The sequence below is a fragment of the Carcharhinus amblyrhynchos genome, chromosome 7 (assembly GCF_965287045.1).
Source record: "Carcharhinus amblyrhynchos chromosome 7, sCarAmb.v2.hapA, whole genome shotgun sequence".
NCBI lineage: Eukaryota > Metazoa > Chordata > Chondrichthyes > Carcharhiniformes > Carcharhinidae > Carcharhinus > Carcharhinus amblyrhynchos.
Window position 1 is genome coordinate 45,765,393 of NC_137330.1, and position 13,342 is coordinate 45,778,734.

The window sequence follows — 13,342 nt, forward strand, 5'->3', positions numbered from 1 at the left end:
TTGAATCCAACACTGGCGCTACTTCACTGTACATTGAAAGCCCTAATCAGACAATGTACAGTCTGGGTTTATTGGATTTAGAATTGTAATGGAGTAATTTTCTACCTAAAACAAAAGTAAATCACTGGATTTAGTTTCTTTTCAATAGAATGGTACGGTTCAATGAATTTCTGTGCTATTTTAACAGTCGACCTTTTTTCAGATTCACGGGGATCGGGATGGGTGGGGAGTGTGGAGATGTGGTGTGGCTGCAATATTGAATTATGTGTGAGTCTCGGTCCTCGAAAGGTTGTGTGAGATGTGAGTAGTGATCTTGGCAAGGACTTTCCTAGTCAGTGATTGCACTGTAGGCCTTCCGCTTGCAGCTGACTCACGTTTGTTAGCACATGTTAATAATGATCGAAACCAGGCCTGTCGCTCCTCCGCCGCTATAAGGATGCCCCCGCTGGGGCTATTTAGTGATCAAATTGCAAATAATGACTGAATGTGGGTGCTAACTCACGCTACAAAAATAGCAGATGGAGTGGATTTTACGTTTAAGTGAACTTCCCAACCTGTCATCACCCGTCCCTGGAGTATTGCTTTTAAAATCAGTGAGCATGAACTGGTACCTTGGGATCAGTCTTTCGCCTGATTTCAAATTAACCATATCTGTGTGTGCGTGTGTGTGTCTGTACGGGGCTCATAATCCAATTCACGAAATGGTGAGACATAAGACTGCTGTCCTTCACTGTACGGGTCAGGCCCCTCAAAACTCAGAAAGTCGCCGTTCCCTTTGACCAAAGGCGAGCCTGCCTCCCAGCACTTTAGGGACAATTGGCGCCTTTGTCAGCATTTAACAACCCGCTGCAGTACTTAACTTCACGGCAAATCAGCTTCGGGGAGCCGGCCTCTGGCCTCCCAATGGCAAGGTGCTACCTGCATCCACACGATTCCACCACCATGTCTTCGTACTGTTTATAAACCACATTGTTGCCCGAGTCTATGTACAAAATGCTAATAGGGCTGAGTTTGGAGGGGACACAGCAGCTGGGGGGCGTGGACTCCGGGTCCATGGAATTCATCAACGTTTGTATGATGGCATGGTTAGTGGGTTCGAGGTGGGATCTGAGCGGGAAATCGCAGATCCCTTCACAATGGTACGCCTCGTAATCTAAAGGCGCAATGATCCAGTCATCCCAGCCCAGCTCCTTGAAGTTAACATGAAGAGGTTTCCGGCTGCATCTCGACCTGCCTTTTTTCCCGCTGCCTCTGCTGGGTCGGCTCGAAAAGGCAGTTCTCCTTTTCCTTCGGCGCTTGACATTGGGTTCACTGCTGGTTTGTAGTGAATCCGATCCACCCAGTGATTTGATCTTATCTCTGATCTCCCGGAAGAGGTTTTCCCTTTTCCTCGTGTTACTGAACACCACCAGAAGGGCTTTTTCCTGAGGCTGGAGATCAGAGCGATTAAATCCCAACAGTCTGGGATCTAAAGCCTCCTGGGAGTAATCGGAAATAATTTCCACATCCAAACACAGCAGGCTCGCAGTGATGTGGTTTTTCAGTAAATCCCACACGTCGAACACTTGCCAGTTAGATGAATCGGCGTCCAGGATATCCACTGTCCGCGAATCGAGTCGTTTCGGGGGCTGATCTCCCAGTTCTTGGCAGGAATATAACACAATCCGATAGAGGCTGCCGGCCTCCGACAGCGCCGCTTGCAGGGTAACCGGAACATTCCTAAAAATCCTCAGCTCGCCTCCCACCAGCTCCTCGGTGTATGGCAGCTTGGATACATCGAATAGATATCTCTGCCTCTTCCCGGTGGAGGTTCCGTCTGGAAAAAAAAGAGATGGAACTGAGCAAAGGTCGTGAAGGAAGCAATTGAGGAAAAAGTGAAGTGAAGGGAAAATGAAGGCAATAAACAGTGGAGACCAAAGCAAGACTGAACTGTAATTCGGTCGATCATGATGGCAAACATACAAGTCAAAGATCGTTCCCCACACTTGTAATGGTTGTGCAATGGGAACGGTGATGATTTTTAAAATAATGCTCGCTATTATTTGTTGAGGCAAATACATTATATAGGGATCCATCCAATTGGGGTGGCTTTTTGAAACTTTATTTTCGTCCGGAGACGGTTCCAGATCTTTTCTCTTTTCAATTGTTAATCCCTACCTGTTGCATATTAATCTTGGATATTTTACTGGACATTTCAGTTAGAGACTCCTCCCTCCTTACCCCCCAATCAATGAGACAATGGTTTGATGCAGTTTCTACCCTTGGCACCTGTTTGCAAGATTCATCAGCTCTGTGAGAATGCGCCTTTACATTCTTAGACATTGATACATACGAATTAGGAGTGGGCCATTAGGCCCTTTAAATTTTCCGCAATTCCGTAAGATCCTAGCCGGTTTGACAAAGGCCCTAACTCCACATCGTAATCTTTCCCCGATATCCTCCGATTTCCTTGTTAGTCAAAAATCTATCTCACTGGGACTTAATAATATCCAGTGACCCTGTCTCCGCCGCTGTCTCGGGAAGATAGTTTCACAAACACAAGGCTCTCTGAATGGGGAAATGTCCGCCTTAGATGGAAGACCCCCTATTTTAAACCGTGCCCGAGTTCTAGTCTCTCCGCGCATCCTATTCAGATATGACAATATAAAAATAAAGATATGGTTGTGTTCGAAAGCAGCTTCCACTTCACACAACGCCACGATCGGGCCTGATCTGGTCAGGAGACCACGTACAAGATGTCAAATCTGCACTGTGAACTTACCCTAGTTAAATTAAATGTTCGAAGAATGCAAACACAGCAAACCCTGTTCTAGAACATTGAAAATTTTACATATTGCACAGGAGAGATGTAGTTCAGATAAACAGTATGAACACACACAGCAGCGGAGTCACAGAGATTAACAGTGCATGCCCTGACCTTTAGTGACACCACCGAATTCAGAACACTACACAAGTAAAACCTTCCTGGATCAGCAATACTAACACTACAGCGACAAGAATAAGGCAAGAGTCAGGAGGATTATGCACCAGTACCCGTTGCCTGCTTGTGTGCTGCTAGAACGGCACTCAAGAAGTTTGAAACGATCCAGACAGAGCGCCTGGCTTGTCACTCTTATCCTTAAACACAACACTCACCTCCCGCATCTCCAGCGCACACCATGGCTGCAGTATGTAGGGTCCATAGGATGTGTGGCAGGAATTCATTTGAGAACACCTCCCTTGTCTGTCATCTCCGCCATTGAGAAGGACAAGAACAATAATAACATTACCTCCAAGTTCTCCTTTAAGTCACATGTTACATGGACCGATTTTGCTATTTCTCCAGCAAAGGTACATTCACATCTTGGAATTCACTGCCTGACAACTACTAATAGCATATCAGCTGCAGACGTTCAAATAAATTACATTCTCAAAGCCAAGAGGAATGAATGGGGCAATGGACGGAGCCTTGCCAGCATCACCCCCATTCTCAGAAAGAATATTTAGTAAGTGGCATGATGTGCCTGACATGGAAGTTCATCACCACATTGCCAACAGAGAGCATGAGTGTCCATAATTGTAAATCTGTGCATTAAACATTTCATCATTGCAACTGTCTAGTTTTCCATTACTGTTCCAATACATTCATTTTCCTTACGGATTTTCTACTTCGCCGCTTTCTTCTGAAGACATTTACTAATTCCTAGGTCACTCATCACAACTTCACACAACTGGCTATTATTGATGCAAAAGCTATAGGCTTGCGTTTGGATAAACTATTGGGCCAAGGGGGCATCACAAAGCTGTCCTGACCTGTCCTTGTCCAATTTCAACACAGGTATAACATCTAGCATGGATCATTGGCGTGATAGGGTGGCGTCCCACTTTCATTTCTCCAGGCTAACACAAGAGTGCCGAAGCCGAGTGTTATTTTAACCCCCTAAAAGATCAGCTCACTGAACGCATGGGTTGGTTTCATTTTGGTCGCTATAATTCTGCTAAGCACCAATGTGTAATTATTTTAGTGAGCATTGTGTTCACTTAAGTAATATTTCTAAAATTATGACAAAATATGAGGTGCACACAGGTAAACAAAATATATTCTAAAATTCATGCTGGGATTAAGACCTATGTTTCTTAATGATAAGGAACTGTGTTATTGAACAGCGATTTATTGCATTTCTTGAGGAAGTAGTAAATTGAAGTAACTAAATTCGTCCGCACGCCCTTCAGTGCACACTGTATACAATATAGGCTTTTTTTCAGGAAAATCCTTAAAATGATTTGTTTACCAATGTTAAATATACAGATGGTACACATTAGCGGTAGCGACGGAACTGCTGTTACTGCGCAAGAAGCATTTTAAGACGAGTATTTCCATTCACTTCTAAATTAATTAATTATTCCGCCCAATCTTATACCTTACTCGTTTGTTACTTTTTTCAACCTGTTTCTAATCCGAGGCTGCACAGTCTCGTAGTCTGCAAATTTGTAGTATTTCTGAACACAATACAATGAGATATAGACAGAAAATGGTACACATGCAAGTGAAACAATTGCTGCATCTTGGCGCAAATATCCCAGAGCTTAGAACCAAGCAACTGAGTGATGCCCTGTTGTCGCATTAATACATTGGATCCCAGAACATCACCGTGAACCTTTTTTTGTAAGGGGGTGGGCGAATGTGTGTTGGGGGGGGGGGGGGTGGGGGTGGGGTGGGGGGTGGTGGTGGGGGTGGGGGGTGGATATTAACTGTTGGTTATTCTAACGGATTTCAACAGAGTCCGGCCAAAAAATGCTGTTGCCAGAAGGAAGAGGTCTGGTTCCATTGCACAGACCAATTGATCGGTTTACCACCGTCCAAAACCAAGAAGACTTGTTTCGACCCGCATCACCGCAAGTAGCTGTCAGTTTTACAATCTCACAGCGGCTGAGGTTAGGCTCGGTTACACTGCCCTAGTGTTGAGAGTGGAAACTCATCCGCAATCACCTAGAATGTTTGCGAGCCCTGACACACTTATTTTCCTCTTCTTACTGAATACTGAATTGGCACAGTGGTTAGCATGCTGCCTCAAAGCGCCAGAAACCTGGGTTCCATTCCCGGTTTAGGTCACTGTCTGTGTGGAGTTTATACATTCTCCCCACGTCTGCGTGGGTTTCCTTCGGGTATGCTGGTTTCGTCCCATAGTCTGAAAGACGTGCTCGTTAGCTGCATTGACCCGAAATGTGGTGACTAGGGGAATTTCACAGTAACTTCATTGCAGTGTTAATTTAAGCCTTACATGTGACTAATAAATAAATTAACTTTAATACTCATTGTAAATCTCAGCACAGGGACTTCAATATTATAATACATTTCAATTATTGAATTACATTATCGGCAGGGCCTCAGCCCAGTGCTACAGGCAGCAAAACAGACTAGAGTTACACTGTCACAGTTACATCTATGGATGGCTCACCAAGGGAAGCTCGGCTTATGCACAGGGCCTCCCGCCGCTGCCCCACTGAACTGTTGTTCTTTTCACTGTTGGGCTTGGAAGAGCAATCGCGCCTATTTTCTATATTTAATTTTATTTATTAGTCACAAGCGAGGTTTACATTAACACTGCAATGAAGTTACTTGTGAACTGCCCCTCGTCCCCACACTCTGGCGCCTGTTCGGGTACACTGAGGGAGAATTTAGCATGGTCAACGCACCGAACCAGCAGGTTTTTGGACTGTGGGAGGAAACCGGAGCACCCGGAGGAAACCCACGCAGACACGGGAAGAACGTGCACTGTGACACCGTGCCGCCCCGAGCGCCGGAAAATCTCATTTGTTCTAAGATTAGAAAGTGTAGGTAGAAGTGACACTTCTTCCCAATATTGGATAGCGCAGGAGGGAACGTTTGCATTTCCCTAATGTTGGAACATTCAGTTTTCGTCCAAGATGAAAGAATGCGGGTTGGGAGCATATATTTTCTTTGTAATAAAGACTGCGGGGAGAAGTGTCCACTTTCAAACTCCTATAGATGTAAAGCGTTGAGGTGTATTTTTATAACATTCTCGTTTGTTCCAGTGGATTATCGGGTCACTGTTCAGGCCTAATTTTTCACTGGGACAGAAAGCAAACTGCAACAAAAACAGAGAATTGCCAAGAAAGCTGATTAGATTGAGGTTTCAGGCGACAAGGGACCAGTACAGCGTGTTTTGTCATTTCAGACGCTGAATGATCTGCTGGGAACTTCCCCTGCAACATATTTTCTTTTAATTTCAGATTTCCAGCACTTAAAGCTTTTCGCTGCTATTTCATTGAAGTGATGCTGCATTGAGTGCCGAGGCAAACAACCGTATGCTAACATCTGTAGCGTTTCAGTGTATTTGGGAGGGTCAGTTTATTTCCGAGGCTGTCTGCGGGTAGTTCAGCATCCAACAAAAAAACACATGTTTTCGCAAACGAAAGAGGCTGTACATTTCAGCCATATTAAAAAGGTGAGGAATGATGAATGGTTAGCCATATATTCGTCGCAATTTGTCCAAGCGGTGCCGCACTCTATATTTATCAGTATCGCTAACCTATTGTTTCTGGTTTTAGGGAGAATATGGTTTAGTAATCTCCCGCCCACCCCTTTATTCATTCAAGGAAAAAGACCGTCACTTCTCGATCCGAGATAAAGCCTTGATTCCATTCATTCTCCCCTCACTGGTCTGCACAGCAGCTGTAAGGGGAAACTTTTCATAGAGTTTGAGTTCAGGGCGCGTTCATTGCTGTTGTAAAGAGATGGAAAGCACAGTGGTGGTCACTGGGACGTTCTTCGCCGCTAAACACCGGGCTGAAATGCGAATTGCACCTTAGCCTTTTGCCTCCTGTGAATCACATTCGAAACACATTTTGACAAAGATGATAATTGACTAAGATACAACCCAGAAAAGGTTACCTGGGTATCTTTGCCTGCTGCTATTAGTCGTCCGACTTTTGTGGGAACGGTGAATAATAAATTACAGACAGAGAAAAAAACATACAACTCATACAAGTCAATGACTGGGTCAGGTCCCCAATAGTCTCGATTTCTCATATCATAGTCTATTATTTGAATGCAAATCATTCCTTGCTAGGGTCACCTCGGGATGTCCCTCCCGTAACCTCATTTCAGCAATACTTGACTGGGGAAGGAAACTGAATTGGTATAACGCAAGATCATGCACTGGATTCAAGAGTTTGCTGGATCTTTAATTAAGGCACATTTTGTTTGAAGAACTATGGGTACAATATAATTCTTGTAGATATTTAACAGTCCCAGCAACCCTCTGCTGCATTAATCTGGATCAGAATGATAGCTGGATTGTTAAAGCGGTAGTCTGCAGCTGTCAGGTATTTGTCCGCAATAACTTGGAAACCAGCTCCGGGATAGCGATTTGCAGCTGAAATCTGAATAATTATGCTAAACAAGGACTTGTTAAAGATCCGAATCAGGGACATCGAATCCAAGTCTTCAAGTCTGTAGTAATGAAATTACGAACACAAAAATGTGGATGTGGAGGCTGCGTGGGATGGGTTCAAATAGCTATCTAATGTGCCATCGGGCCTTACACCGAGTAACCATGTATTGTAAACTGAAGCTGTTCCTGAGGTTTAATCTGAAATCAATGCTGCACTCGCACGCTGTGCGGATTTAAACTGCAAAAATGCCTAACCGATCATTTCATATCACTAGCAATCCGATACACAAAAAAATACACTCAGCAGATTCACTACTCTTTTTTAACAAGTCTGATCATCGGGTGCCAGCACGTGATTGAAACATGAAATGCACAAATTATCCTGTGTGTGAATTCTGATGATCAGCGAGGTCATCACATACTAAACAGGGCCATGTTTAAATAAATATCGCGAATAAGTTGCCCGAGCTTTGTGTGGCTGAATACAGCCGCTTAACAACACAAGCTCTTCGCATAATCATGAGAACGTTTAAGTCCCTGTCCATTTCGTCAAGACGTAAGATATGCTTTGCAAGGTGACGTGAGATCAGACGGTGTGTGAATGGGAGGCATTTGTCCCGCGGTCTTTACATCCCTAATAATGATACATTAGTACCGATACATGCCTGTCCCGCAGTATTGCTGATGAAGTTGCGGTTCTCACGGTGTGCCCTAATATGCTTATTGAACGCAGTGCCTCCTGTTAATGCTTTCGCATGGAATATCTTTATCCAACAGTATTAATCAATTTCCAGATTAATTAATTACTGACCGTACTAATCGATTTCCAGATATACAGTCTATTTTTAAAAAACGTCGTGCTTAAAAGACACGGATCTCTTCAAGAGGATCTAAATGTAATAAAGCTCTTTGAGAGGTGCTCTGCACTTGTTAGGAGTTACAGCCCTTTTATTGTCACACTCACTGGTGTTACTGCACTGAGTTATCCAATGCTCAACAAATACGCTGTCTGAAATCATTCCTACATTACAACAGTCACAACTCGTTCACTAACTACGCAATTGTCTGTGAAGCACTTTTGGACGCCATGAGGTCTTGATAAATTGATGTTATCCCTTTCTTAATTTGTAGTATATTTCCAATATAGGTCTACAAGATAAGTGCAGGGTAACCAATGGTATGAACTACATAAGAGAATTTTTACATCTGGGCTAATTCGCAAAGTAGCGGGAGAAAATATGAATCTGGATATAGGGCCCCTGACTAAATGGAATGAAATAAAAAAGGACAAATAACAACAAAACTTGGTGAGAATCTGCCGCGAATTGCTTCTGTTCGATGCATTCGTGCCTAGGCCACTAAAACTAATTGGGGAGGAGGGGGTGCGGGGAGCGGCAGCAAATGTCTGGAAATCTAACATCTATCCAAACGTTATATGGAGACTTGCAAAGTGTATAGGATATACACTCAGACATGCAGAAACCACAGCTTTGATTTACTGCCGAGCTTCCGAATGGGAGCGGATTCTCCGCTCTTTCTACTCGCGGGTCGGAACTCTCAGACGCCCGAAACTGCCGCATTAGTGTTCAGCCCACTGAACGAACGCTTGCCAAAACACCTCCTTTTAATGAAACAATTCATACTTGAATCTGACATGGTCAAACACTTTAGGAATGTTCCGGCATTGGTGTTTAGACATTGCAATGACAGCCACTGTTAAATGTGACTGCCCTCGGTTAGAAAAGTCAACAAACTTGATGTTATAGCCAAATGCCGTTAATCAACAATCTTCAAAACTCACACGTAAATAAACTCTTAGTTGAAAGCTTCCATTCTGAACAAGTCACGTGTATTTTTAAAAAATCAATATTGCAAGCATTCCACCCCCACCCCCCGCCCCCGCCTTTGATTCCTGGGACTGTTACTTGCGGCTGCTTAGCTCAGGACCAACACTGACGGAGCTGCAGCAACGTCGCCATTCCTTTAAACAGCGGTGTCAAGTTGGCCAGCCTTAAATTTCCCTGGGATTCAGTCCTACCTAATTCCCAAGAACTGATGTAACTGTTGCCACACTGCTAGGCAATACTGCATTGAAACATCAAGGTGTCTCAGCCAGTACATTAGTGAGAGTGTGTAGTTACTGTTTATATAGCACGTAAGCTCGCCAGATCTGATATTTCACCGGATGAAGTCGTGTGTGGAGAAGGCGATAATACGGCAATACTTCCATCTCTTAAAGACAAGAGTGTGGATTATTATGATAACCCAAAGTCCCAGCAAAGTAGAAATCATTGTTCTGCCTCTTTTATTTGTTTTCTTCTGAGCAAAACCATTCCTACATGATACGCACATTTCCTTGGACTTTGTTGTAAGAAACAGTTAAATTATATATATTATATTAATGACAGCCTATACATATGACAGCCTATATATATACGTATATATATACATATATATGTGTGTGCTGCCTTTCCAACTGCATCCAAACATCATTCACTCACCTTTTTAAGGGCCGTGTCTCTAACAGAAATATTAATTATCCTTTCGAAGCTAGGCACACAACTCCACATGGCACCTGGAGTAATCGAGTCCTATTTCATTTTACTGGCGATTTTCAGCAGAGTAATCGGAACGGGATTTTAGGTGGCGCAGCAGCTACCTTGGACATTAACAAGTGTCTTTATTTCTTCACGGATCCATCATTTATCCCTTAAGTAGCGGGAACGAGCTTCCACCGAAGAATATAATAAAACAGTATTTCCTTCTGAAATTAGTCATTGCTGAAATCATTGCTGCATGTTCTAACGGTACCCCAGCAGAGATTAATAAGACCCAGGTGGTACCCAGTTAAATTTCATGCAATTCGGCAGTTTTATTCCTGGCAACTCTTAACACACCGGCGAAACGAGACTGTCTACAGATAGAGATAGACGGCACAACATCATCAGCTTTTGGAACCATACTCCAAACTTTAACAACCGCCTCCCCCTCTCCCCCCGCCCCCCACCGCCTTTTTGTATTTCCAGCATGTTCTGCTGTTATTTAATACAAGCGAAGTAGGTGCAATGCCATGAAATATAACCGCTGTCCACTTAAACACAATCCTCCACATCTTCAACTCTACCTTCTGCCTCAAACACCATTATTTTATGCGCTTCATTCAATATAGGGCCACATCCTTCTCAAAATTAATGTCGCCGCCCCAACATGCATTTTTAAAAACAATTCAGTTGAAAGGCTTTGAATGGTGACTTCAGCAGATCTGAGCGGTTTTGTGGGACTGGTGTAATTTCCAACATTAAACCGGAAACATGTGCCGTGTTTGTTTTAAAGTCATTGAATGTTCCAAGGGGTCCACCTTTCTGTAATCTGCACTGAGTCTGCATGTCCGTTTATGCTCACCGCGTCGCCCGCATAGTGCTCCACAGATCATATCTGGAGTGCTATCTGAGAGCTTCACTGCAGCCTTTCATATACCCAGAAATTAACATGTACGCAACTGAAATCCACTGTCCAGATCATGTATATGATGAAGTGCGGACCCCGGGAACTTTACTGGGCCTGTGTATGATTTGGGCTTGCTTAGTGACCCGATGCTGTGGCTATTCCGACCCTGCTGAACATCAGCGAACGCACATCCGTAAACCTAACCTAGAGCGGCTAGCGCTCCGAGCACAGTCAAACTCACTCCTGCCACTTACATTGCAAAGCGCTACAAAATAGGATTTTTAGCAAATGCTTGTTCCGACAACCCGTTGCTTCAGTCATTCGTTCTGCGGCTTTAACTGCAAAAACGCTTCTGGCAAGAACATTTTCAGAATTCTTACAGTAATTTTGGATCCACCTCTCATCCTCCAAACCTATCCCGGTTGTAGATTTAGCACGCAGCCTATTTGAATTCAGGTTAATGAGTTCTGTCCCTGTCTGTATTCCTATATCGAAATATATAGATATGTCATTAGCGCTGATCGTTGGTTTAAGAGAATTGGGTAGAACTGAAATCAGAGGAATTACTGCTGGAGGATGGGAACAGTGTATACTTGTATTCGCGCCACTGAGTGTCTTTACTGTTAAAAGCGCATTGTCAGCTAAACGGCGAGTTTTCTGTTGTCTAACGCAATGCCCCATCATTACCCACCATTTCCTTGGTCCACGAAGCTGGTGACCATGTTGGCACGGGTTCGGGCACGGACCAGACTGTTGTTGAGCCCTTTCCTTTCACTCTCCGACAGGATCCTGTAAAGTGACAGCATGTACTCATGCGGCACCACCGTGTGGGTGCGATGGTGCCTGGGGGTCTGCTGATGCTCCCTGTCCAGGGATGATGAGGGGACGGGAGCATCCTGAGCAGAGGAATCCTGCCGAGATCCCAGCGTAGCAGCTTCAAGGACAGCAAGAAAATCCCAGCAGCAGCACAGGGTACACCACACAAGGGCTGCAGCCTTCGGTATGTCCATACTGGGAGGGTTTATGGCCCACGATCGGGGAGGGAGTTGGAGCCGGTGGCTGAGCGCGCCTGCAGATGGCCTTCGATGGAGCTTGCACACACACTCAACTCACCTTCGCCCCGGATGGCAGACTTGGTTACATTACACAGAGAGAGAGAGAGAGCTGCTGAAACTGCAGCAAAACCACAGCCATCCGCGGAGCAGGGCGATCCCACTGCGAATCTGATTGGCTCAAACTTTATCCCAGCAAAACTTTATTTAAAAAAAACTTTTAAACAACTTTGGGTTCAGAAAGCCCGGGATTTAACTCCTGGGGTAGCATTACTTCACAAATGGCCCAAAGACAAGCATGTAATCCCAATCATTATTCTGCACTCCAAACATAACGACGGCGTTCCCCCCCCTCCCCCATTTGACTCATTTAATGTCGACCCCTTGTCCTCACTGGGTGGTTTCTGGATTTGCATTATATGAAATTGAAACGCTGGAATTGTAGTTTTTGGTGCATTATTGACACTGCGTTGTAACATCTTGGAACACCTTGTAGGGGTTGTTAGTAGTGTCTCTCAAAAACGTGTACTCCAAACTCTGATGTTGTGAATCTGCTGTGTTTGAAACGCCAGTGTGAGACTTATTATTGTCATGGACATGGCATGCATTCCTTTATTCCCTTTTCAGTTGTTCTGTCTCAGTGAACAGATATATATATACATATATTTCGATTTGCATTTCGATTTGCTGATGGTAGAGTGGGGGTGGGGGGGCATTCTTACCCCACCATCAGACACTACTTTGTATGTTAGGATTTTTAACACCCCCCCTCCCTTTCCTCCCATGCTCTGGCGGAGTGAGTGAGCGAGTGAGAAGTGAGAACAACCTTGAGTGTCTCCTCCTGACTGCGCTGCTGTCTCCCCCGCACGCCCAAGGAGAACTGGCGGCGGGGCTGCTGCGGGATAGAATCCGAGCTCAAAGCGATCGCCGTGCCCAGCGAAGCCGGCCCTGCTGATCCTCACGCGTGCTTTTGTATGAAACCTTTCCGCCCAAAGGCGCTGTTAGATGGAAAAGAGATTTTCGATTGTTACATTGGGAAAGGTGAGATTCTGTAAGGGGGACAAGTGGTTGATATACGGGAAGCTGCCGTTCCTGTGAGTTATGGCTTTCATTTGACAATTAAAGAGGAGGAGGTCCGGTTATCTGCAGCTCACCAGACCCTCTCCCCCGCACCCCCTCTCCCACCCCCCCCTCATGCCTGCTCAGTTTTCACTGTTTACCCACCAGCTGCTTCTGGACATTTGAGGATTAGATATTACTCCCATCTCCACCCCGCCCCCCAAAAAAACTTTTTTTTCTATCACAACGGGATAGACATGTTTGGAAATCAATGCAAATTATGTCACATCGCTGTTATTCCCACTGTAAGACATGTGATATATCCAAATCAATACTGATCAGGTAAGAGATGTTTTACACAGAACTTTAACTCCTCTGTCTCACCGA

At 44.6% G+C, this 13,342-nt stretch overlaps 1 protein-coding gene across 1 annotated transcript; it reads right to left on the reverse strand.

Annotated features, from left to right (window-relative positions):
- Positions 1 to 914: 914 nt before the first annotated feature.
- gdf7 (growth differentiation factor 7) lies at positions 915 to 11,854 on the reverse strand. The gene is made up of 2 exons (XM_080192229.1): positions 11,536 to 11,854; positions 915 to 1,816 (listed from the first exon to the last, which is right to left on the reverse strand). The coding sequence occupies exons 1-2, from the start codon at positions 11,852 to 11,854 to the stop codon at positions 915 to 917; spliced, it is 1,221 nt and encodes a 406-aa protein (XP_080048355.1).
- Positions 11,855 to 13,342: the final 1,488 nt, after the last annotated feature.

Bases quoted from the DNA above. Each gene is read 5' to 3' on its own strand.
- gdf7 (XM_080192229.1), bottom strand. From the start codon at position 11,854: ATGGACATACCGAAGGCTGCAGCCCTTGTGTGGTGTACCCTGTGCTGC. The intron at 1,817-11,535 runs GTGGGTAATGAT...TTTTTTTTCCAG, and splicing joins CTTCGTGGACCAAGGAAATG to ACGGAACCTCCACCGGGAAG.